Below are 27,584 nucleotides of genomic sequence, written 5' to 3'. Positions count from 1 at the left end.
GCTGTCACCTCGGCGTCGGCGTTGACGTCGGCGTCCCACCCCAAAACTTTAAAGTTTTTGGAAAGCTTGTAAGTCCAAAAGTGTACACCTCATGCCCTTCTAAGTTGGTTAATACATTCATTAGAGGCCTAGGAATGATGTTATGGCAAAATCATGCAGAAAAAAAATGTGATTTTTTCGTATTTTACCATTTTGTGGACTTAACTTTTTTGGCACCAAAACCCACTTTAAGGTTTTTGGAGTAAGTTTTTTGAAAGATTGTAAGTCCAAAAGTATACACCTATCACCCTTCTAATTTGGTTTATACATTCATTAGAGATCCAGGAGTGATGCTGTGGCAAATCATGCAGAAAAAAATTGGCATTTTGGAATTTTACTATTTAGTGGACTTACTTTTTTTGACACAAAAACTCACTTTAAAGATTTTGGGGGTTAGTTTTGAAAAGCTTGTAAGTCCACACTCTTCTTATTTGGTTTATACATCCATTAGAGGTCAAGGAGCGATATTATGTGACATACAATTTCAAAATGACATGCTTATACATACATAAAAAATGAATGAAAAGTGTGATTGCTGCCGCCGGTGAGCTTTCGCAATCATTGATTGCACTTGTTTAGTCTATGCGGAAATAACCTTAATTTTATTCAAACCAATGAAAATGAGTGTAACAAATGAAATTAATTATATATATATATCTGTATTTGTAAGGAACTGTGAATGACAGATATATAACTTGTTATAACCTGTTATTGCATGCATACACATCCAATTTGATCCATAATGTAAGTCTTATATTAAGATGAATATTATTTAAAATTGATTGACCCGAATATCTCATCTAATTGTTGACAAAAACACATGTAGCCATGTCCATAGAACTAAGGGAGTGTTTAAACACCTAAGAGTTTCGTTGAACATTCCTAGTAAATTTAGAAAATCAAAATCATTTAAAATATTACACAAAACCAATCTTGCACACATTCTCATTATATAGGTCCCATACATAAATGAAGGAAATGGCTAGACTTATTACTGAGATGAATACACAATATCTTTGTTTGATTTACTGTACAAGTTTCCCATTTACCTTTCAGTTTATAACATATAATTATTCCAACAACTTATTGCCCCTATAATGTGTTCAAGGAAATGTTTAAGGCCAATGTCCTGATGTTGTGTGACCTCTCCAGAGTTAATTATATCTTTAAACAACTTCTTGAGAATGACCACATTTTATTCTTTATCATAAAGAGATATTATATAACAGTGTATTGTTCTGTAGAATGTAGGTTATCCAATTTATGTGATGTTTTTTAAGTGTTGCTGTTTGATTGCAGTTCTTGCTGTTTACTTTGATACTTTATGCAATATGGAAGCTTTATGAGAATTTGAACCTTATTGATTTTCATAGCAAGGGTAAAAAGGTAATACCAATTAATATGGAATTTTCTGCTTCATGGTTACTATGTTGTACAATTTTATTTTTTAATATATTATAGATACAATGACATCTAATGTAAAGTGGTGATTGAGTATATATCTCTGAGATATGATTTTTAAGTCGCCCGAGACACAGTCTCATGTGACCTATTACAATCACCTTTGTCTGTCGTCGCCTGTTGACCATTCTTAAACAATCTATATTTTCAACTTCTTTCTAATAACCAAGAGCCAAGCAACCTAACATTGGAAATACAGCATGCTGAGGTGAAGGGCTATCAAGATTGTTAAAATGAATGGCCTTGATCTTCATTAAGATCACAGGGTCAAATATGCTAAAATCTTCAAACAACTTCTTGATAACCTAGAGATCTGATATTAATTAGGTTTGTAGCATGCTGGGATGAAGGGCTACAAAGTTAATTCAAATTGATGACCTTGACCTTCATCCAAGGTCACACGGGTGAAATATGTTAAAATCAACACCTCAGTTTGCTTGGAAAATATGCTTAAATATGACATTATCTCGCATATTAATACAAAAATACAAATATAAACATACTCTTTATACCAGGTAGCTACAAACATGAAATTTATGACTTATCAACACTTGCAAACACACAATTCAATAAAAAGTACATAATATTCTCATATAAACCCTTGCAAAGTAACAATATTTTCTGACATTTTACAGAAATGTTACAAGACTTGTACAAAGCAGAAAACTTCCCTGGAACTCTGCATCGCTTCAAGACTATTCTACACTGCTCTGGTGTAAATGGGAAAGTGAAAGGGAGATTTGAACCCCACCACAACCTCCTGATTGTTATAGAAAGAAAAGATTTTGCAATTTTTCAATATGGAAGATGGACATAATCACCCACAACATACCCTTTTGGGTGACTTTGCAAGGCAAACACTTCCAGAGAAGAAGAACACTGCCAAAAAATATCTTCAGGGAATTCCTTTGTCATTATGGGTATGAAAATGTAGGAGATGATAAAACTGCATCTTCTGTTAGACATTACAAGGTTTCCGATGTCACTGCTGATATAAAAAAAAATTGTTTTACAAGAAGGATTCAGAGGATGAGCTGCCAGAGTTAATGCCACTGGGTCTTAGACTTGATGGAACTGTGAATTATATTGTACAAATATGAAATAAAGGGAGGCATTTCAATTAGTAAAAATGTCCATATTAGACATTATCAAAACATCTGGGCGCAGGAGAAGAATGTTTTCGAGACACATAGTTCAGAAATCTGAATATTTTACCTCAAACTCTGCTGTTGAACTATTTCTCCTAAAGACGGGCTACTTGCTATGATCATAGTTCTTTTATATAGTGTCTTATAAGAGCGTTTTAGAAGATAGAAATTTCCCCTCCTTTGTGCCAAAAATGTGTTATGTAATTGACAGCCGCCATTTGCATTTCAAGGTCAAAAGAGAATCGACGTTTGTGCTTTTATAAAGTAAAATCTGGTCAAACAAGCGCTCGCACTACCTGCTATAGACACTATGACCATAACGGCATGATTATTTTGTGCAATATGTCTGATCTATATATAACAGAATAGTGATTTTTAGCTCACCTGGACCGAAGGTCCGGTGAGCTTATGTCATGGCGCAGCGTCCGTCGTCCGTCCGTCCGTCGTCCGTCAACATTTGCTTCAAATCGCTACTAGTCAAAAAGTTCTTACTTGATTTTGACCAAATTCGGCCAGAAACATCCTTGGCAGAAGGGGAACAGATTTTGCATAAATGGTGACTCTGACCCCCGAAGGGCCAAAGGGGCGGGGCCCAATAGGGGAAATAGAGGTAATTCCTTTAAAGCGCTACTAGTCATAAAGTTATGAATGGATTTGAACCCAATTTGGTCAGAAACATCCTTGGGGGAAGGGGAACAGATTTTGCATAAATGGTAGCTCTGACCCCGGAGGGGCCAAAGGGACGGGGCCCAATAGGGGAAATAGAGGTAATTCCTTTAAAGCGCTACTAGGCATAAAGTTATGAATGGATTTGAACCCAATTTGGTCAGAAACATCCTTGGCAGAAGGGGAACAGATTTTGCATAAATGGTGACTCTGACCCCAGAGGGGCCAAAAGGGCGGGGCCCATTAGGGGAAATAGAGGTAATTCCTTTAAATCGCTACTAGTTGTTAAGTTATGAAGGGATTTGAACCCAATTTGGTCAGAAACATCCTTGGGAGAAGGGGAACAGATTTTGCATAAATGGTGACTCTGACCCCCGAGGGGCCTAGGGGCGGGGCCCAATAGGGGAAATAGAGGTAATTCCTTTAAATCGCTACTTGTCATAAAGTTATGAATGGATTTGAACCCAATTTGGTCAGAAACATCCTTGGGGGAAGGGGAACAGATTTTGCATAAATGGTGACTCTGACCCCCGAGGGGCCAAAGGGGCGGGGCCCAATAGGGGAAATAGAGGTAATTCCTTTGAATCACTACTAGGCATAAAGTTATGAATGGATTTGAACCCAATTTGGTCAGAAACATCCTTGGGGGAAGAAGAACAGATTTTGCATAAATGGTGACTCTGACCGCAAAGGGGCCAAAGGGGCGGCGCCCAATAGGGGAAATAGAGGTAATTCCTTTAAATCGCTACTAGTCATAAAGATTTAAATGGATTTGAACCCAAGTTGGTCAGAAGCATCCTTTGGGGAAGGGGAACAGATTTTGCATAAATGGTAGCTCTGACCCCAGAGGGGCCAAAGGGGCGGGGCCCAATAGGGGAAATAGAGGTAATTCCTTTAAATCGCTACTTGTCATAAAATTATGAATGGATTTGAACCCAATTTGGTCAGAAACATCCTTGGTGGAAGGGGAACAGATTGTGCATAAATGGTGACTCTGACCCCCGAGGGGCCAAAAGGGCGGGGCCCAATAGGTGAAATAGAGGTAATTCCTTTGAATCGCTACTAGTCATAAAGTTATGAATGGATTTGAACCCAATTTGGTCAGAAACATCCTTGGGGGAAGAAGAACAGATTTTGCATAAATGGTGACTCTGACCCCAAAGGGGCCAAAGGGGCGGGGCCCAATAGGGGAAATAGAGGTAATTCCTTTAAATCGCTACTAGTTATTAAGTTATGAATGGATTTGAACCCAATTTGGTCAGAAACATCCTTGGGGGAAGGGGAAGAGATATTGCATAAATGGTGACTCTGACCCCAAAGGGGCGGGGCCCAATAGGGGAAATAGGGGTAATTATTTTAAATCGCTACTAATCATAAAGTTATGAATGGATTTGAACCCAATTTAATTAGAAACATCCTTGGGGGAAGAAGAACAGATTTTGCGTAAATGGTGACTCTGACCCCAAAGGGGCCAAAGGGACGGGGCCCAATAGGGGAAATAGAGGTAATTCCTTTAAATCACTACTAGTCATACAGATTTGAATGGATTTGAACCCAATTTGGTCAGAAACATCCTTGGGGGAAGGGGAACAGATTTTGCATAAATGGTGACTCTGACCCCAGAGGGGCCAAAGGGACGGGGCCCAATAGGGGAAATAGAGGTAATTCCTTTAAATCGCTACTAGTCATAAAGTTATGAATGGATTTGAACCCAATTTGGTCAGAAACATCCTTGGCAGAAGGGGAACAGATTTTGCATAAATGGTGACTCTGACCCCAGAGGGGCCAAAAGGGCGGGGCCCATTAGGGGAAATAGAGGTAATTCCTTTAAATCGCTACTAGTTGTTAAGTTATGAAGGGATTTGAACCCAATTTGGTCAGAAACATCCTTGGGAGAAGGGGAACAGATTTTGCATAAATGGTGACTCTGACCCCCGAGGGGCCAAAGGGACGGGGCCCAATAGGGGAAATAGAGGTAATTCCTTTAAATCGCTACTTGTCATAAAGTTATGAATGGATTTGAACCCAATTTGGTCAGAAACATCCTTGGGGGAAGGGAAACAGATTTTGCATAAATGGTGACTCTGACCCCCGAGGGGCCAAAGATGCGGTGCCCAATAGGGGAAATAGAGGTAATTCCTTTGAATCACTACTAGTCATAAAGTTATGAATGGATTTGAACCCAATTTGGTCAGAAACATCCTTCGGGGAAGAAGAACAGATTTTGCATAAATGGTGACTCTGACCGCAAAGGGGCCAAAGGGGCGGGGCCCAATAGGGGAAATAGAGGTAATTCCTTTAAATCGCTACTAGTCATAAAGATTTGAATGGATTTGAACCCAAGTTGGTCAGAAGCATCCTTTGGGGAAGGGGAACAGATTTTGCATAAATGGTAGCTCTGACCCCAGAGGGGCCAAAGGGGCGGGGCCCAATAGGGGAAATAGAGGTAATTCCTTTAAATCGCTACTTGTCATAAAATTATGAATGGATTTGAACCCAATTTGGTCAGAAACATCCTTGGTGGAAGGGGAACAGATTGTGCATAAATGGTGACTCTGACCCCCGAGGGGCCAAAAGGGCGGGGCCCAATAGGTGAAATAGAGGTCATTCCTTTGAATCGCTACTAGTCATAAAGTTATGAATGGATTTGAACCCAATTTGGTCAGAAACATCCTTGGGGGAAGAAGAACAGATTTTGCATAAATGGTGACTCTGACCCCAAAGGGGCCAAAAGGGCGGGGCCCAATAGGGGAAATAGAGGTAATTCCTTTAAATCGCTACTAGTTATTAAGTTATGAATGGATTTGAACCCAATTTGGTCAGAAACATCCTTGGGGGAAGGGGAAGAGATATTGCATAAATGGTGACTCTGACCCGAAAGGGGCGGGGCCCAATAGGGGAAATAGGGGTAATTATTTTAAATCGCTACTTATCATAAAGTTATGAATGGATTTGAACCCAATTTAATTAGAAACATCCTTGGGGGAAGAAGAACAGATTTTGCATAAATGGTGACTCTGACCCCCGAGGGGCCAAAGGGGCGGGGCCCAATAGGTGAAATAGAGGTAATTCCTTTGAATCACTACTAGTCATAAAGTGAGGAATGCATGTTCTAAAAGCAATTCTTGAGGTCTTTCAGACCTTAGAGAGTCAGGACTTCATTAATCTTTAAAGCAGTTTGGATTCCCACACTATAACCATATATAGCATTGTTAGAGATTAACAAATAAAACAAATTGAATATGAACATTATTTTGACATTTGGCCTAATCCAACCAGGTGAGCGATGCAGGCCCCATGGGCCTCTTGTTAATCTGTATAAATATCACTTGACTTACTATTTATCTGCAGTAAATACATGTACCTGGATGCTGGAACTGCTTTACTATGATTTTGTCATTTTTTAAATGTCATCGGACTCCTATGTTTCAAAATGGGACTTTTTCATAATGAGAGTCCCTGGGACCCTGCACAACAAATGTACAGGGGAAACCCTGTTGACATCATACTGTTTAATAGAACCTACAGTCTTTGTGGTTTCATTCACTTCAGATTTGATGTCCAGTTTGCATGATAAAATGCTGTTTCGGCAGTGATTCCAACTGGTCTTTTTGAATGATATTCAATGGTGAGACAACAACAGTGATTGATAAGCTTCGGAGTGTCGACAAGTTATTTTGGCAGCAGGTGGAATACTTTTACCATTTGATTTTATAATTGTAAATTTATCAATAAGTCAGTTTCTACTGCATATACAATGTACATTTTAAAGCTGCGATATGTTTGTCTTTTTAGTTTTTACACCAGACCCGGTTGATAGTCGTTCGCTATCTTGTTGATATCTTTTCTGGTGGCCATTGTCGCCGATTTCGAGCATAATGATATAGTTTACCTTTTAACGAGTCATACCGGTTAATTGGCTAGCACATGTCCTCTTCGTTAAAAGTTTTCAGAATGTAAGCACAGCGTAAACTTATGTGACAATTTTATTACATTCTACAAATACGTTTTTCAAGAATCTTGTAATTGCGTGTTCGTTAACTGAGGTGTTATGAAGGGAACCGCAATGTACTTTGGGAAAGATTGATACTAGGTACTGTACCACAGGTGCCTGACTCGTTTTATAAAATAATAACATATAGAGTACATGTCTCATTTATATGTACTCTATATGTTATTATTTTATAAAACGAGTCAGGCACCTGTGACTGTACAAAGCAATGGGGAGTTTTATCGTCAGACGGTAGTTATCGTCAGTTTTTACCTATTTCATTAAATGAGGCAGTCAAGTTGCTGTAATTTTCACGAAACACATATATTGGTTTTGTGAACGTTTCTGACCTTATTTTCATTCAGACTAAGTTTCCAAAAAGATAATGTTGATGTTTAAATATTTTAATAATATTTACGTCACAATTTTCTTATGTGCTAACGTCACTTAATAAGGTAAGTGCATAATTTTTCTACAAATCTCGAAGAAAACGTTGGGCTGATTGATATGTTGTGAGCCTCATATTGAAGGATTTGAAATCTGCCTGCGATTATTTTTTTTTTCAACATAATCTCCTGGTGCCTGAAAAACCTGTTTTCACTTTTCAGAAATAGATGAAAGTCTGATGGGGCGCGATCAAGTGAATAAGGTGGATGCTCAATTAATTTAAAGCCACAATCGGGAATAGCAGCCATGGCAATGAGACTTGCGAACAGGGGCATTGTCCTGATGGAACACACATTTAGTGAGCTTTCCGCGGCTCTTAAGTAAAGTTTTTCTCGTAACTGCCTCAGAAGTGAAGCATAGTATATGCCATTGCTTTTTTGTCCCTTTGGAGATAATATATCAGCAGAATACCATCTGCATTCCAGAAAACCGAGGCCGTAACCTTCCAAGCTGATGGAACCGTCTTTGCCTTATTTGGCGGGGGAGAGCCAGGTTGTTTCCAATGTTTCGATTCTTGTTGGCCTCTTGGGTTAAATGATGGACCCATGTTTCATCCATAGTGACAAATATCTGAAGAAAGTTGGTAGGATATTCCTCAAAAGGTTTAGGTAGCAGTGTACAGTAAAAATGCCAAATTCTGAAAAATATGGCACATGCTTTAGATATGTAAACATTGCCAGTTAACCTTACATATAACCTCTAATAAAGTATATATATTTGAAATCTGTACAACATTTGCAATTTTAATAGAGCTCTGAAGGATAAGTAAACTGATATTTTCTGTGATTTTTAGAGCTGTGAATACCATGGTAACAGCTTAAAAAATTCTCAAAAATTGCAAAATATTATGATATTTGACCCAAAATGGCACAATTCTCTACACAATTTTTTTTCTGAAACCTATTTAAAATTAAATATCTCTATCCCAAAGACAGAATTAATCTTGTTTGGACATATGTTGTAAATTAAGTTTTTCCGCTATCTTACCTTTTCTGTGGGCTTCCATTTTGCGCTGTAGGCGAAACTAAATTTCCTGTGTAAACACACGTTCGGAAAATCCGGATATTTAAAATCCGGAACCAATTTATTGATTTTTGTTTTAATAAATGTGAAGCCTGTATGTACTACTTCATACTGGATATACCAATTATAGTGTACATTTATTTTTTCATTTTTTATACATATCATAATACAGGAGTTATTTGCTTAACAAAAAAATTGCCCATTGCCAGGCTGTCTTACTGTGGTGTGCTACCTTATACATCACTTTTGTTAATTCTAATTTTATTAAAAACCCCATGAATGTCTAGAATATGTTCCGACGAACAAAATGACATATCGGGTTACTGTGTATCTTTAATAGTCACCGAGTATTGCTGATTTCCCTGACAGGTGTATTTTGACAACTTTTTCTCCCAATCCAGTAATAAGGGGAGGTAATTTTAAAGATGAAAACTCCCATAATTCTGTATATCTCTTGAATAAAGTTGTGTTTTGAGTTGAATGTGGTACTTTGAGTCTCTGTGCATGTAATCAAGCAAAAAATACTATACAACTATCAAATTTAGCCTTGTAATATGACGTCATAGTTACCATGACGTCATCAGTAACTATGACGTCATCAGATGGTATCTATGACGTCATAAATACTCAATGGTGTCATAATAAATAACCAAATTCCTTTCCAAACCTCAGCTTAGCAACACATGCAATATTCTAACTGATAAATCATGACATGACATCCAAGATTTCAAAATGTCATGCCTATGACATCACAGTCATCTGTTTCCACCCCGGTAATTCAGATATGTACCAATGATCATATGAAAGTGTCCGCTGATCCCATTTTATGCGGAAAATGCTATTTTTTCTGCTTTACCGAAGGAAGTGACAATAATTGACAATATTGTATCAACCGTACACTCCATCAATTGAAATTACATGCTTACCAATGTATAAATAAATTGAAAATAATGGTTTCACCAAATATTTCAAAAAATAACACTTACTGTAATAGTTTCCATGGATACGGGGTAATAAATCAGGTAAAACAAACCAGAATTCAGTCTATATGGTTTGTTAGATACCCAATAAGTTATTTTGGGTTTGTTATAATACATAGAATATCTTTTCAATTTACACTGACTCATTAACATTATGCTTAATTAACCCACCCTTAAAATGGGTAAATATGCGAGTTACCTCCCTTGATTCCTCTAATATGACAAGCCAGATAATAAACAAGTTTTAAATTGTTTTTATGCATTTTTGAGCAAAAATGAACTAAAATGAAGCTTAATCAAGCATAATTAAGCACAATTTCCAAAAAATAACATTTTTCAGCCCTTATAAGGTAGCAGTGTACAGTAAAAATGCCAAATTCTGAAAAATATGGCACATGCTTTAGATATGTAAACATTGCCAGTTAACCTTACATATAACCTCTAATAAAGTATATATATTTGAAATCTGTACAACATTTGCAATTTTAATAGAGCTCTGAAGGATAAGTAAACTGATATTTTCTGTGATTTTTAGAGCTGTGAATACCATGGTAACAGCTTAAAAAATTCTCAAAAATTGCAAAATATTATGATATTTGACCCAAAATGGCACAATTCTCTACACAATTTTTTTTCTGAAACCTATTTAAAATTAAATATCTCTATCCCAAAGACAGAATTAATCTTGTTTGGACATATGTTGTAAATTAAGTTTTTCCGCTATCTTACCTTTTCTGTGGGCTTCCATTTTGCGCTGTAGGCGAAACTAAATTTCCTGTGTAAACACACGTTCGGAAAATCCGGATATTTAAAATCCGGAACCAATTTATTGATTTTTGTTTTAATAAATGTGAAGCCTGTATGTACTACTTCATACTGGATATACCAATTATAGTGTACATTTATTTTTTCATTTTTTATACATATCATAATACAGGAGTTATTTGCTTAACAAAAAAATTGCCCATTGCCAGGCTGTCTTACTGTGGTGTGCTACCTTAGAATAGAACGCGATAATGTGCGCCCTATGTGCTTTTGATCAACTGTCAGACGTCTTGGTACCCAACCTTACCGAAAGCTTTATCATTAGCTTTCTCATTACAAGATCCTCGGTCAGAATGGAATGGAAGGTACTCTTTCCTGTAAAATGCAAACTCTATATATATCTTTCTGTGACTTGTTTGTCAGTCATAACAATATCATGAACTACATGTATATTGACCATTTCTTGGGTTGCAACATTGACAGGCTTTCCAGGAGGGGGGAGGGGGTCATCCACAATGCTCTGTCGGCCGCGCTTAAATTCTTCACTGTAGCATATGAAGGGACATCTTTCCGTAGTGTTACTACCTTATCCGTATGGACATCCTTAGCTTTTACCCTTTATATGCAATTATTGGATCAGTGCTCTTTCGGCGAATTGTCCATTTTGCAGAAGCCGTTTGTCTTGTTTACTTTAGAGTGCTACCTCGTCGATATAATCAAATGCGACCAGTCCCTGGAGTTCACGGCCCAATATAGTCAGAGAACAGTAGGACTTAAAAAGATCATTATAGAGTACCTCCTTCAATACGAGGATCACAACCTATCAATCATTCCTCGTACTTCGAGTTTTAATTCAAAAGTTTTCAGTGGTTGCGTATTTATTCTTTTGAAATCTTTCATCATAATAAAGACACATTTAATGCTAGTTGTGATGAACGGTAGGTACGCTCTGTGTCTGTCTATGCAAAACTACATTTCTTGTTCATATTTTCGTCTCGTTCAATCGATTTTGAGTTAGAATTATAGTTTCTTTATTATGGCGATATTCTCCTGGTTTTTCTTTTTATTTGCTCAGAACATTTTAACGGTCGCTACCTTTTTTATCCTCTTATACTTTAAGAATTTCAGATTATTTAGATTTGGTCACAAGACGTTTTTCACCATTTGTAAAAGTTTAGATAGGTTGGTTTTGATACATTTGTCAAAATACTTCATTTAGAGAAGAATAAATGATACAATAACTTCTTGACAGCATGCCAAGTACCGCTAGACAGCAGGCCTAGTACCTCTCAACAACAGGCCTAGTACCTCAACAACAGGCCTAGTACCTCTCAACAACAAACCTAGTACCTCTCGACAACAGGCCTAGTACATCTCGACAACAGGCCTAGTACCTCTCAACAACAGGCCTAGTACATCTCGACAACAGGCCTAGTACCTCTCGACAACAGGCCTAGTATATCTTGACAACAGGCCTAGTACCTCTCAACAACAGACCTAGTACCTCTCGACAACAGGCCTAGTACCTCTCAACAACAGGCCTAGTACCTCTCGACAACAGGCCTAGTACCTCTCGACAACAGGCCTAGTACATCTTGACAACAGGCCTAGTACCTCTCAACAACAGGCCTAGTACATCTTGACAACAGGCCTAGTACCTCTCAACAACAGGCCTAGTACATCTTGACAACAGGCCTAGTACCTCATGACAACAGGCCCGGTACCTCTCGACAACAGGCCTAGTACATCTTGACAACAGCCCTAGTACCTCTTCACAACACTAATCGTGTGCATTTTACATAAAATCGTCGAAAAGATCTGTCTAGATTGCATTATAATGCATTTATTTTTCATGAATCAACGAAATTATTTTTAAATTGTTCTGTTAAGAATGTTGCTCATATTGTTTTTAATCAAATAGCAAAGGGTTGAAAAAGAAATAGAAAAATTAAGAAAGGTCTCTGGATCCATACTACTATGTATGATCGAGGTAACAATCGAACCCTATTGTGTGATATTTTTACAATGGGTATCTTACTAAATAAACTAAATTCATTTTTGCTAGACGATAACTGGCCCTAAAATTGTTTGTGTTAATATCATGTGCGAAATCAGAAGTTAGGATCCTGCTACATACCTATTAACCAGTATAAGTCTCAATTGTGACAGCGTTGTCCTATCCAATAATATCAGATAGCATAGGTTTTGCCCGATACATCATTAAAAGTTCCACGAAACTAATGTAATTCGGAAGATAACTCGAAAACCATTTTAGAACCGGTCAGGGAATCGTGCTTGGGCATCTATCAAACATTCCATCGTTTATGTAATATGGCCTTCAAATACACTTGAACATGGAACGTTAGTCTGGCATTAGATATATATACTATAATATTTGAAAGACGTCAAAAACTATATTAAATTGAGCGGAATGTTCGTGTGACCTGTTTCAACCACAATGATATCGGCTGGAATGAAAAAGAAACGTGGTTGCATATGCAAAAATGGTGTACAAGTGACGGCCGTGACCCGGTTATGTGACATCATTCGAATGTTGATGACGTTTATAACAACTGCAGTTCGGATCAAAGATTATTATTGATCAACCAAAAGACCGGAGGGAACATACATATCCAAGTCAGCACATTTATACGATTACATTGGAGGGGGAAAAACGCATCGTATTGTTGTAGAAAACGTGTTCCAAATCCCTTTGCTTTTAATACTGAAAGTATAATACTAAAAAAAAGTATGATACGTTTAACACAAACAAAATGACACTTTAACATTGCCTCCTTCATACCCCACAGAGGGCGTAGACTTTATTCATATACAACGAATCCGTATAACAAATTGTATGCAAAAGATTTTAACAGGATAAATCAAGTCCAGTAACCTTTCAAAGGAAACGGGTGCTGTTGTAGAATAGCATAGGTTGTCTCGCAAATGTTTGTCAAAAAATAATCAAAATCTATATTTGTATTGTGTTGCATATCGAGTTATATTGTGTACTTGACAGAATTAATTTGTGATACTCAACCCTAATTGACATAATTCATAAATAGCTGAAAATATAAGAAATGCAGAAAATGTCGAAGTCCAAAACATGTCATAAAGCAGGTTTTTGAAAAATCCCTTAGTTTGACTCCGGGAGTGAATAGCCAAACCCCACAGGAACCTTAATGACAATTATCAGTACCCCAGTACAATTATAAAGTGATGTGTTAAAGCGTTTCAACACTTGTACTAAAAACTAGTTTTTGTCTAAGTTCAAGACACGTTAAAAAGCAGAAATTGTCCTAAAAATATGTCAGTTCGCCTCCAGGAGAGGATAGTATAATTCCACAGGGTGCCTTAACTTAAATATCAGCACTTTAGTACAATTATAAAGTGGTTTACTAATGACTTTAAACACTTGCACCAAAAACTTAAAGTTGGAAAACCAACGCCGACGTCGGGGTGACAACATTAGCTCTCCCTATTCTTCGAGACGAGCTAAAAATGAAAAAAATGGATCTCCGTACATAAACCCGTAAATAAACAAAGGTGGATACAAATCATTGTATAAAGACATATGGAAACAGCATATTTGTAAACGGAGGGGACTTACATGTTTACACAGTTTTCTATTTTAAGAATTTGTGTTAGGATGCAACATGAGGATATTAATGTCACAATCACAACATTAGTATATTTACAGAGAACTGCACAAGTAAAATGTTTTATGATTGAACTAGTCAATAATTTACTAAGTTTGAGGACATATTGTTTTTCGAGCATTGAGAACAATATTTCTTGTGCCCAATCATCTTGATTGATTTTAAGAAACAATAAGATATGTTGAAAATTAATCATATTGGACGGATGTGTTTGATTAATTTGTTTTCAATTATACATGCATATAAATCTGTTAAACAGGACAAATGTTAAGGTGATAGAGAAATCATCAAAACAATCTGGACACGGTAATGTTTTAAATAAATAGTTCATAAAGTGAGAAGATATACTAAGTTTACGAGTTTTATTCAATAATGCATTTAAATCTGGACGTATTCCGGAATCGTGGTCAAAAGGATATATTTTACCTGTTTTAAAGGATGGAGATGCCATCGATTAAAATAATCATTGGAATACAACACTAGTAAGCTATAAAACGTTCAACATCTATTATTTATAACAGGCACGGTAAGTTTGATATCACTTACAACATCATACCTGATGCGCAGTAGACATGTCTACCATTGACTCGTTTTTGTATAACAATCAATCGTGAAAAGACCTTTGTGCCCATTTATTGATTATAGGAAAGCTTTCGATTTTGAAATGTTGTGATAACGTTAATCGTTCTTGTCTAATTAATTTACATAAATTAGGTGTCATAATGGATTATTTCAGGGGAGATTTCATCTCCTATATTGTCTGTTAATGTTTGTGAAAAGCAATAATGTAAAGATAATACTTGATTTAAGGTATTATATCGATCGAGATCCAAACTATTGATATACATATTTATTTTACTTTATCTGGGACTTATGAAGTGCTAAATGAGTACGTGGAAGGGCAGTGCAACTAATGCTGTAAGTGACGAAATGGCAGCTCCGGCTCCCCAGGGAGTTGAGAAAGACGTTGGCTGGTTGCTGAAGGCCCAATCACCACGGATTATAATTTGTGAACCACTTTGACGACTTTGGTTTCGGTGATAAATTTGAATATAAAAATCCAAATCATTATTATCATATTGCAACTCACATCACAACTCGTTAGTTCTCCTTACGTCTTACGTCATTCTCAATTTTTAGATATGAAACTTCATGGCAACCATAAATATATTTTAAAGTTAATTCAGATTTCACTGTACATGGTAGATTTCTATTGACCCAGAAACTCCTGTAGCCTGCATCGTATAAGTCTTTAAGGATCCACAAGCGATGAAGCCATATGACTTTCTTTGTGGTATGACTCGCGTCCCAAAGATGGTACTCTATAGCGAACTGTTTTGGCAGGAGACTACTAGACAGTATATTAGGGAGGACGTCCCATTCCCAGTACTCTATATCCATCTTGATAACATCTGGAATCTGTAAAGTATAAATGTAATCAGTATTGTACTACATTGATATGGCTTTTCTTTCTTTTTTCCCTTTATTTTTCGACGACTTTTCACATATTTAACAATAGACCTATGACAAAGGCATCCGCACAAAACATACAGACACATACTCTCACATTTGCATGCTGTGCCATCATCATCATCAGCAGCAGCAGCAGCACATGCATCGATCATTTTCCTCACAAAACCTCATTCTCACACACATAGCAGACCGACTTCACCACGAACACACACATAACATACTGACTTCACCACGAACACACACATATAGAAGACTCACACACAGATACAAAATTATACACAAATCACAAAAGCATCATCACACGCATGTATACACACAAACACATCGCACATCCTATCAAGGAGAGAGAGGCAGAGAAGAGGATGGAGAGAGAGAAGAAGAATGAAATAGAGAGAGAAGATATAAACATTAAATTGTGTAAGGTCGTTGGGAAAAGAATTGCTTGTGCATTATTATTCTATAATGGATATCCCTTTTTTCAAATAACTCTCAGATTTTGTTTTCATAGTAACATTTTTACTAGAAATTATATATTTTTTGTACATAGAAATGATCCTTGATCGTATTAAGGAGATAATTTAAATTAAGAGATTGTGCAGATATCTCGAGTTATAGACATAATGTTTAATAAGAATTAAATTTCATTATCTAGAGCGTTAGCATTAGAATGAATGATACCAAATAAATATGTATGTTTTACCCAGAGAGGAAACAAAAGAATATCAAGAAGAGATTCAAATCTCTCTTACAAAGTCTGCACCTGTATACACTCCATCAACAGTGAACAATTCCCTCCCGTTCCATATTACACAGTGTACATATAGGACTAGGAATTAAATCAATATTGAAAAGAAGTGTTTGTTACCAGAATGTGGTGTATAATCCTTATTTGAAACCATTTAAGCTCCTAACATTTTGTAATAGTAAATGGAATCTTTCGTATATTTTCCACTTCTGGTCATTGAAGTCAAAATCATCATTTTATTTTCGAATACCAGAAGGAGTTGGAGCTGGTTTAATAATATTGTTGTAGAAAGCATGGACCCTGTTGTACTTTTAAAGAAAATTTCAAGTAGAAGAGGTATGTATGAATGAGATAGTCCTAGTGGATGGAAGTCATGTTTCCAAAGAAATGATTGACAGCTACGTTCAAGGCAAGATACTGTTAATAGTTGGTATTAATAGGAAATTTATGAAGAAATTCATCAAAAGAGAAAAGTGTCAAATTATCAGAATTGTTAACTAAGTCATTTATAGTATATACACCAGCATTAAACCAAATTGGAGAAAAATTATGATTATACCCAATATGAATATCATTATTATACCATAAAGGAGTTATTAAAATTGACTCTGACTTACTTTCCTTCATAGCAAAGGACTTGTTTAGTCTAACCCAGCTTTTAAATACGTCTTTCCAGAATGTATTGCTACAAGTCCACAATGAAACGATTTCTTCACCTCTACAATTGAGTTCAATAGAACATTCCATTTTCCTGATGATTGAGTGATTCTTCTAATGCATAAACTTTTAAGGGAATCGATGAAAGCTCCTAAATCTATCATTTAAGCCCCCTCCCCCATCTATGTAGCTTTGAATCCCCATATCCTCTTTTTAATGTCATGTAGTTTACCATTCCAGAGAAACAGATAAAAAATCAAAAAATAATTTATTATATTAATTCTACCAATAGGAGTAAGACTAAAACAGTTAAACTATTTGTTTGTCAAAATTCATTCTAGGAAACACACTTAGGATGACCGAAAATTCCATACCCAAAAAAAGGAAACTTATTCATATCCCAAAGTAGGTTCAATTCTGGATGGAAAGACTCACTATATTGTTCACTTCCTATCCAAATAACTGAATGCAGTATAATTTATGTATATGTCTTGCACATTAGGTGTAGGTCAACTTAATCAAACATAGCTTATTCATTATCGACAACCAGTGGCCGTTTTTATATGAGAGAGAGAGAGAGAGAGAGAGAGGTATACTTACAGTTTTATGGCCCAATTCTGTCATGGTATCCTTCATGGTTAACATTCTCCATTCATTATTTCCGATTACTTGCTGGGATTTACTGGCGATACCAATGTCGTGAAAGTACACAAAGGGGTTCTTACTTCGTTGGTAGCTCTCTTGATCCATACTTTCAAAACATGAAAAAGGTCATACCGTAAAAATAAAGTAAAAATTAAAAAAAAACTTCATATCATAAAAATAAATAAAAAATAATAAAGTAAAAACAAATATATAAATGCCAAACTTATTTGAAGAGGAATGAATTGCGCAATACTGTCAATTTGAACAAATTGTCCTTAGCATTTAGGGTTCCTGTGTCTCTCAGATTTAATGTTCAGCAGTCATAGTAAACAATTCCTGTTAATTATACAAGGGTATTCCCACGTTACATTGTAGGACAGTTCCCAGTACCATGGGGAATACCACGAGGAACCCCACGGGGGAACCACACGGGGGACACCATCAGCCTTTTATTTTGAGCTCCTTGTTTCAAAGATGATTTATATCGAATTTCATTTGATCGTTAGGTTGATGGTTAAAGACGTCATCTTAAATCTAAAACCTTTCCGAAACATCTGTGATTTGCTGATATACAAAGAGGTTTCATTGTCACGGGGGTCACCAGATGTTAAGGCGTAGTACGTCGTTAACGTTGCCAGCCATGTAACAGCTGATTTAAATCAGATTTCAAGGGAGCGAGATAGATCGCAATGTTTGGTGACATTTTTTAATCGTCAACCTTATTTACATCCTCGTTTTATCAAGTTACAAGACATAGTTCTGTCGTGGATGTTTTGCCACTCTGATGATTACCTGATAAATACCTCAAATAGTTCACATGAGTGACGTCATGAAGATGATAACCATACGCATGCCTTACCTGGGGTCAAAGGAATGGACCTTACAGTCGAATTCTTTGCTATCTCGTCATCAAAGGTGAAATCGTAATTAATACTGAAAAAATAAGATACATTATTTAAAAAAAAAATTAAATGATTTGTTAAAATTTTTACAAACATGTTATCGAGAGTCAAATATTTAGATATCTACATACATATGTATCTGAATTTTAAGCCCAGTAAGACTCACGGACGATAGGTTGTGTCATTTGACTGAAAATCTATAAATATCTGTACATTTTTGCTTACCTCTGCTGAACTTCTTGAATCTGCTTTGGGGATTATACTAGGGATACAGGGACTTAGGTCCGTGTTCCAATCCATGGTTTATAGATATGTAACGTATATTATAGTATAGTTACAAATACAGAAATATTATATATTTTAGACAAACCATTGGTCTGCATATTGAAATACTCATTACCCTGTGTCCTTATTTGATATATCTTTTCTTTTAATTCAGACTATATTATGCACTGATTAATTAAAGTGATTGGTAAACTTTTGTATTGCTATACGTGTATGACAGACGCGACATCGATACGCTGTGAATAATTACCTCCGATCCTTTTGTGCAATATTTAAGAAAAGAATTGATTGAAATTCAAATACTTATTACAGAAATCATATACCGGATTTAAAAGGCCTACTCGCTGTTCTTATCTGGGGGTTGCACAGGCCGTATGATTACCATGGTTACATGAAAATGAAATTGATTCAATGCCTCTTGACCTGATGATGGTAACAATATATCAAAAGTTAAAAAAAATAAATGCAATTAAATTACCAAATTATTCGCATTCAAACTCTTCATAATTACATTTGGATGTTGTCGAATTCTTAACATTTTCAGTTATTTTACCTTGATTCCGACCTACCAGAGTGACTTCCCTTCGTTTAACTATGATATTGCGATAACCTGACAGCCGATAAGGGCGATATTGTCTTACCTTATATTGGTTAGAATAAATTATGGACTTTCAAACTTTTGTAGCATAGTGTGTAAGGTTTTACTGACCCGAACGAGTAGACCTGACATGCCCCGGGGGTGAGGAACTGTTTCTCCACACAGATGTCCCATCCGCCATCATTCCTTTTCCCGAGCCGGAGGGGTCTCTTACAAATCGTCTGGATGGTACCTAAATACCTGTGTTGAATTATTCAAAAATATCTTTAAATCAAATTCGTGATTGAATTAATAAATAAAGGCTGTATAGGGTGACTCACGTTTCATTTGAAATATTTCCCAAGAAAAAATGAATGGGCTCGGATTTAATTTGGCAAATGATCTGTGGCTGAGGAAGTCATGGTCTCGTGTCCGAAGAAATATAGTGTTGCATAATTTGTTACTTATACGGCCTATCAATCTTTATTCAGAACTTTAGCGTGAAATATTCTAAAACAGAATTGATAGTTATCAACCTGACAGCTATCAATCTCGTCTATGTTCTTCCCCTTCGTCCCAAAGTAATGTGAAAGAAAGACAATCGAAGCCTTCAACATTTCTGTGTACGACAGTTGATTTGAACACCTTCAGCTAAACAAAAACAATATAGAAGGCGCCTTCGGTAAGAAGCTCCGCCCATCGGTCTTCACGAAAAAGAATAAGGCTAACGTGACAATCAGGGTAAACTATCATCACATTACCCGGATTTTCTAAACACAAAATATTTTCTCAGTGTTGCGATCTTTCAGAATATCAGATAGCGAGAACAATAAGGATCTATTTCGTTTATACTGGATACCTAAATTTCATAAGAATCGTTTAAACAACGTTCGATAGCTTACTATAGTCCTATAAGAGTTCTGTTGACTGCAGAAGTGGAAAGTGAAATATTGAACAAGAGGCCCATGTGCTTTAACGGTCACCTGAGTTTTGATATATTTCAGCATATTTGGTATCTTTGACCTTAAATGAAATTCAAGCTCCTGCATTTGGACAAACTTGGTAGCCCTTCATCCCAGCATGTTAAAGATCTAATACTAGGTCTGGGCCTTTTTGTTATCAAGGAGAAGTCGTTTAACTTTAACATATTGTTGTATCTGAAAACAAACCAAGCAAGTCCAGTATCCTGGCTGACCAATGAAATGCCGACGGTAATGATATATGGTGGGTAAAGGTAACACATCTCTGATCAACGAAATAAACTAAGTACATGAATAAACATAACTTACATCTGATAAAGCTTCTCTAAATCTTCTGCTTTCATCTCACACATGTTTTCCTTACTCGGCAGCAGGTAGAGGTCGGTATTATCAAAATCATATTCGTAGGTCTTTGTTGTCTTCACGCACGAGTAAATATCATCCGGAATATTCCTGTACTACAAAAGAAAATAACAGTACGTAATACATAATTATTATTAACGTTAATTGTTTGCGAATTCACAGCAGTGTTAAATCATGGGATTATGTAAATTAAAAAATTATAGATTTTAATCAATATTAGTATAGAAAACATGCTGATCCATAAAGTAAATTATAAAATACGTACAAAATCTGGTGTCAGATCGTCAATGCTTATTGCACGTTGTGGGTTTGGTGAGAACGTACGTTGTAGTTTTGGTGAGAACGTGACACTATTACGGCTGATTTTCAGCAGTAAAAAGGCAGTCACCACTATCACAGTAATCGACACCAGCTTTATGTACACCGGCTTCATCCTGGACGAACTGCTAAAACAGAGTAAAAGCATAGCATATTAATATTACATATCATCATGATAAATATAGAAATCTTATATAAGTCAGATCTGACCGAAAGTTGGACATGGCCCATTATCATGTCAGTTGCAACGAATTGTTATGATTTTGCATTTTTACAAAACGATTTGTGACGAATCATTTGTGGAGTACTGATTGTGAAGGGTTATTTAACATCGTGATTCAGTTATCATAGTCATCAATTTCAACGTATTTCCTACATGAACCATACATAGCTGATACAGCTATATATATATATAAAGCTGATGTATCCATCCTACGTTCACGATGTGAACGTGCAACGGCGCAATTATTCCAAGTTGGGTTTTTTTTTTCTTCGTTACCTCTCGTATCTTTTCTGAAATACTTACCTGTTCGCGACTGCGGTATTTTAGGTTGCTTCCCACCAACAAGTCATACTTACAAAATATAGCGAAACGCCTACTAACTTCATTGATATTATTATATACATACATACAAATATATATGCGAGTGGGACACATCCCCCTCGCATAACACAACGAAGCAAATGTAAACACTCGCATAACACAACGAAGCAAATGTAAACAGTCTTCCTGGTATTCTGGAAATGACGATGATTGTCATCAACGTCCCATACTATATCAAATATATGTACATTGTATCTACTCATATAATACGCCCCAACGTTGTAATAGCCCTTGTAAGGCTACAACAACAAAGCCCATATCATCAGCATTACGACGGGTGCAGCATAAGACGATTCTGAAGGCTCTGTGATATCCATATCTATTATTCTCTTCACTTCTTCCATAAGCACATCCTTAGTGATGTATGGCAATGGATAATGTTTAACACCAACAGGTTCTGATGTGATTGTGTGTATATCTTGTTGAACCAAGTTGGCGTGACCCAGCATGTCCGTAAGAACATCCTTGTACGAATGCAGCAATTCATCGACTTCTTCCAACTGTGTTGGTGTCAATTCCTCTGATATGACATCATCCACATTTTCTTTACCTGTCGTAGACGGAAGTGTCTCCGGTTTCCTTCACTGTCGTCCTCGTCCTCAAGCAATTCTGCTGTGGCTATACATCCAAGGTTTTGATTTGTGGTTCCAGATGTTTCTTCAAAAGATTGACATGAAGTGTCTTCATCTTCCCGTCTCGATTGATACGGTAAGTCCAATTCTCTCTACTACCTCATGAAGTCCACGTCACTGCATTAACAATCGATTGGCCTTTGTATTCATCATAGGTATCAGCAGACAATCAAGTCATTGATGTGGACCAGGCAGATGGTAAGGTCGAGATCCCCATGCACTGTTCCATCAGACGTTGAAAGGTAGTATGATTTGGTGTCACCCAGACTTTTTTTCAATCAAGTAAAAAAAAACTTTGACCCTGACAAGCCCTTCAAAATGTTGTCAATCCTAGGTATCGCATAGGAATCGTGAATGGTTACCCGATTCAGCTGTCTAAACTCAACGCGCATGCGCAGTGACCCATCATTCTTCCTCACTAGCACAATGTTACAGGCGAAACGATTGATGCTAAGGCGTATGAATCCCGCTGACAAAAGCTGCTGTAAATGCGTCCTTACTTCTTTATACATAGATGGTGGGATCTTTCTGTGTCTCTGCTTAAAGGCTCGGTCATCAACCAGCTCAATATTGTGCTCTACAAGATTAGTACAGCCAATGTCTTCATCACCATGAGAAAAGATATCCTCATAATCCTTGATCAGGTTGATGCCCATCTGCAGATCTTCACCATCTACAGCAGACTCGCTGAAGTATATTTTCTCCATAAACTTTGGTTAATCGTCCTCCTTGGTAACTGGCATCTCTTGTACGGTTACGGGCTGAATCTCGCACAAGATGGCTCCAATGTCGCTAAAACCTGGCTAGACGTAACCGGTGATCCAATGATGTCTCGGCTTCAGGACCACGTACATGTAAGTACTTCCTGATGGACTCGCAGATAACCTCATCATTCTTTCCAGCATCTATCAGGCACTGAACATCGTATGGCCAAAGTTCAAATGACGACTCTCATTTCTCATGCTCACCAGAAAATGTACGCAACTGATAAAATCTAGTATCCAAAACTGACTGGTTGGCACTCGAAGGAGAAACACCCGCATGTGCTACACCGTTCTGCTGCTCACTAACTTCAAGTAAACCCTTGGTAGCTCTCAGAAAATGTATCATCTGCTTCTGTAGCTGCTAGAAGCTCTCACCACCCTTGCCTTCTTTTGTCGACATCTTATGAAACATCTCGGCCATCTTTCTGAATGGATCTTCTTATTCCTCCTGTGTCCGGGGTAGTTTCAAGCTGCCTTTGTCTTCAGCTATGGCCATGTATGACACTAATATTAGCACAATCAAATATACATAAACCATACAAGTATACAACATTGACTTCTGATACTAGAATTGGATAATTATGTCAGCAATATTAACTCAAAGATGTAATTCAAAAGAGGTATTTGTATGTTTTATATAAACAAAGCCAAAAAATGATTTAAGTTGCAGTGATGTGTAAAACAAGAATATCAATGAAGAATTACAGTAAAAAGTATGAAAAACGATTGGTAAATGCACATGAAAAAATGCTCAGTAAGTCTATGTAAATAAATAAAGCAGCATATGAAAACATTCCAAGCCAGATAAACAAAATGTCCACATGTTATCTGAATGACTATAAAGCAAATGTCTGATCTTGTAGACTACATGCAATGACAACACTGGCCACGTACATCGAATGTAAACGAGAGCACCGGAAATAGCAAAACGTCACAGGCAAAGTAATCAAACAGCATCATAAACACTCCAACAAAGTTTTCCCCATTCAAATGTTTATAACCCTAACATAACAAATAACATTACTAAGTAAAAATGAAAACGACGAATTTCACTTTTGCCAACATTTTCCCATTTATTTATCCACTATTAACGTCGATGAATAACTAATTTTGTATGAAAACGTTCCTATGCATGTTTTCTGAATGACCTATTTTCATCTGATAGTGTCGGCCATTGCACCTGCAATACCCCTTAACGCCTATCTTACAATCAATAAGATTTGACACACTAGTAACTGATGATACTTCAGTTATGACAGTACATTTCATGGATAAAATTAAACAAAGCTACTGACAATACAAAAGTCATATAGAAACCTGCCTCTTCATACTCGGACGAAGAGGGCTCGGAACTTGTGTAACAAATACTACAAACAATAAAACAACGACATTTACTAAAAAATGTACTGACGCCGGACATTAACCGACAAGAATAAAGTATAAAGATTGGTTAGAGAAATTAGGTGTAGCTTGTTACCGGGTGAGATTTGTGTTACTGATAGTATGAATTCTACACACCATTTCATGACGGTAGCATCCGTGCATCTCTGACGTCACTGGTGACGCCCGTACACACCCTGCATGTAGTGGTTTCCTCTCTTTAGGGGTGAGGATTACCACCACAGGGTTGGCAGGAGTTGGAGCAATATTTCATGTTTGTGAGAACAGATAAAAAAAGAAGAGGAGAACGTAATTTAACCGGAAATAAAAGGTACTAGAAACGTGTTGTATACGTTATCAGTGCAAGGGGAGGTAACTCTTATAAAGACCAGAGTGCTTATACAGGATCCTGTTCGTTTATGCGGACCGGTTCGTCAGTTTTTAAATGTAATATTGCAACATATATCTTGATGGACCTGCAAATGTTAATACAAGTCTTGGGAGTCTTTGTCAAGGCTCGTCTGAAAACAATATGAAATCATCAGGTCCGTCTTTATTGCATAAACGAACAACACCGGTTTAACTGGTCCATCCGTTTGGACGGCAAAAAAGAAAATGGCCCAGGTGTCTGGTACAGGTGACCAAGAGGGGTCAGTCAGGCGTAAAGTTGAGATACCTGGCCAGAGGTAGACAATAGAACCTACCCTGGAGAAGGTGTTTCTATTGTTAGGGGATTAAAAGGCAATTTATAAGGGGGTATTAAATCTGAGAGAGAAGACAAGATAGAGATTTATGTGTTCCTAAGAACAGATGGCTATATATGTAATATTCTATTGAATTAAGTGGATAATTTAAAATCAATTAGCTTTCTGTATATACTTTACAAAAGAAAATATGATAAAAAAATTGTTTTGTAGCTTAATAAAATCAGACTCGGTCGCCCAAGGCACTCACAGATATACTACAAATTTAAAAAAAAAAGATAAAGGTACTGCTATAGATCTTTAACTTATCTAAAGGCCGAGATTTTATATACGAGGTGTATTGGTTCCGCTTCTGTAATATAACTTATAACTAACAACTTAATGATTCACAATAACTTAAAGCTAAAACTACAGTATTTCTCCTTCTTATTGAAACATGTGTGACATAGAAACTTAATGTGAGAACATATTGTATCGAGAATAATTATGTGAGATGTCTCTCTACACTATACAAACGTGTACGCTGGAGTGTGTTGTGTGTCTGTACATATGGTATTGTTTTTCCTGTCTGCACTGTATATATATGCACTGTACTGATAAACCAAATGGTTTAAAGTAATAAAGAACTGAACTGAACTGAACTGAACCTTCGGCAGGATTTCTCGGGAATTCTGGTGACTAAACACTAGTTTCGGCCTGGAGAGGTGAAAATACCAGGATACACAACATAATGTATAATCCAGAGAATAACACTTAAAATTGTCCACAAAAAGGAAATCCCAATTCAACCATGTACGTATCACTGGGTGGATTACAGGGGAATTAATTATTCTATATCCTAACACTGTAACAGCTGTCGACACTAACTACTTCTACGGTAGAGGAAACGTGCGGACAGCCCGGGGTTTTGGAATCGAAGGTGCCCAGTATATAGCAAGCCAAAGTGGAAAAAAGTCACTATTTATGGATATCCATCAATGAATTATGGACGAGTATACGTAATAACACCCCGGATTTATCACATTAAATGATACAAAACTGTAAGGACCAGTCACAACAGAGAATTCACAGGAGTACACAGGAACAATACATTACAAAAACATCGACCAGAGACGGAACATGTGAACAGAGGATTAACAAAGGTCATGGTGACACAGGTACACCTAGAACAGACACAACATAAGCTTCACCCTGTCAGCTTAACCTGTCAATACATACAATCATAATAACTGAATAATAAGCAGATAATTTACATCAATAATATGCCTAAACATTATGGCAGGTTATACAAAAAATATATAACAATAACTAATTAAAGTACTCACATTGGCAAACGATGTAAGATGCGCTGAATAACGTATTGCACATGTATATCATGTACACGTCCGATCGTGTCAACTTCCTGTACGGGAGTCGCGCTACCACAAAAAGCGCGAGTGCGCATTGACCGCTGGTCATTGATCAATAGTGAAAATAACATGACCTCTTTACTGAACTCTACCAAACAGGTTTACACAGGTGAACTGGACACGAGGCACTACATTTATAAACATGTAACGCTCAATATATGGATAGATGCGTACACTTTACATGTAAATATACGCCAAGGGAGAGCCAATATGTATGTATACGGTTAGAAATAAATATACATATATTTATATATAAAATACTTCAATGTCAAGAAATGATGACAATATTACATTAATACCCCGATTGTCAACCACCAGTCAGCAGGCAGATCCAACCGACTGGTTTTAAAAATTACCGATGACTGACAAATATTGGAATTAAAGGCAATTAATTGAAAGGTCATATTGTAATGAAAAGATAATGATAATATTAATTAAAAAAACAGAGCCGATATCAATAATAAAAAATAGAGTCGATACATAAACATGATATCGACTTCATTTTATCATCATCATTTTTTAAACCCCCGGGCCCGACAAAATTAAGAAGGTGTCCCCTTTTAATTAAACCTAACACTTTTAAACGGCATAATTATGATTTAAGTAGATCAACATTTTTTTTAATGTCTCGATAATATAAATATTACTGAGTTGACTAGTATGCATATGTGTGCGTGTACATATATATTACATAATTACACATGCGTACAATGTACATGTACTAGATACATGTGGAGTAGGCCTAGGTAATGTTGCGCAAACAATGTCTAATCACAATTACGACTGACATACAAACATTCGTTAATACAGATATTACTACAGCAACATACCTGTCTCTTTCATTTACTGTATTCGACACATATATATCGAGATAAAGCTGTCAACCGAGAACCCTTTGGGTTGCCAAGTGCGAATAAAGCTCAGCAATAAGTCTGTGCTCGACTGGATTACCTGCCGTAGTTTTTCT

At 36.7% G+C, this 27,584-nt stretch overlaps 1 protein-coding gene across 4 annotated transcripts; it reads right to left on the bottom strand.

Moving 5' to 3' along the window:
* Positions 1 to 13,307: 13,307 nt before the first annotated feature.
* On the bottom strand, positions 13,308 to 27,562 carry LOC117317621. 4 transcript variants are annotated; one of them, XM_033872472.1, is made up of 7 exons: positions 27,448 to 27,562; positions 21,072 to 21,252; positions 20,753 to 20,901; positions 19,596 to 19,724; positions 18,559 to 18,632; positions 17,655 to 17,805; positions 13,308 to 15,598 (listed from the first exon to the last, which is right to left on the bottom strand). In XM_033872472.1, the coding sequence occupies exons 2-6, from the start codon at positions 21,237 to 21,239 to the stop codon at positions 17,720 to 17,722; spliced, it is 606 nt and encodes a 201-aa protein (XP_033728363.1). In that variant the 5' UTR covers positions 21,240 to 21,252; positions 27,448 to 27,562; the 3' UTR covers positions 13,308 to 15,598; positions 17,655 to 17,719. The 4 variants fall into 4 exon arrangements, with proteins under 4 accessions (XP_033728363.1, XP_033728364.1, XP_033728361.1 ...); XM_033872473.1 differs by having other exon boundaries at positions 21,072 to 21,249; XM_033872470.1 differs by lacking the exon at positions 27,448 to 27,562 and adding an exon at positions 26,534 to 26,878.
* Between the last annotated feature and the right edge of the window lie 22 nt (positions 27,563 to 27,584).

This window comes from Pecten maximus, chromosome 19 (assembly GCF_902652985.1).
Source record: "Pecten maximus chromosome 19, xPecMax1.1, whole genome shotgun sequence".
In the NCBI taxonomy this organism is placed as follows: Eukaryota; Metazoa; Mollusca; class Bivalvia; order Pectinida; family Pectinidae; genus Pecten; species Pecten maximus.
This window is presented reverse-complemented; position numbering and strand designations above follow the sequence as displayed.

Bases quoted from the DNA above. Each gene is read 5' to 3' on its own strand.
- LOC117317621 (XM_033872470.1), bottom strand. From the start codon at position 26,688: ATGTTATTTTCACTATTGATCAATGACCAGCGGTCAATGCGCACTCGC. The intron at 19,725-20,752 runs GTAAGTTATGTT...AATTCAACACAG, and splicing joins TTAGAGAAGCTTTATCAGAT to GTATTTAGGTACCATCCAGA. The intron at 18,633-19,595 runs GTCAGTAAAACC...TTATTTTTTCAG, and splicing joins TGTCAGGTCTACTCGTTCGG to TATTAATTACGATTTCACCT.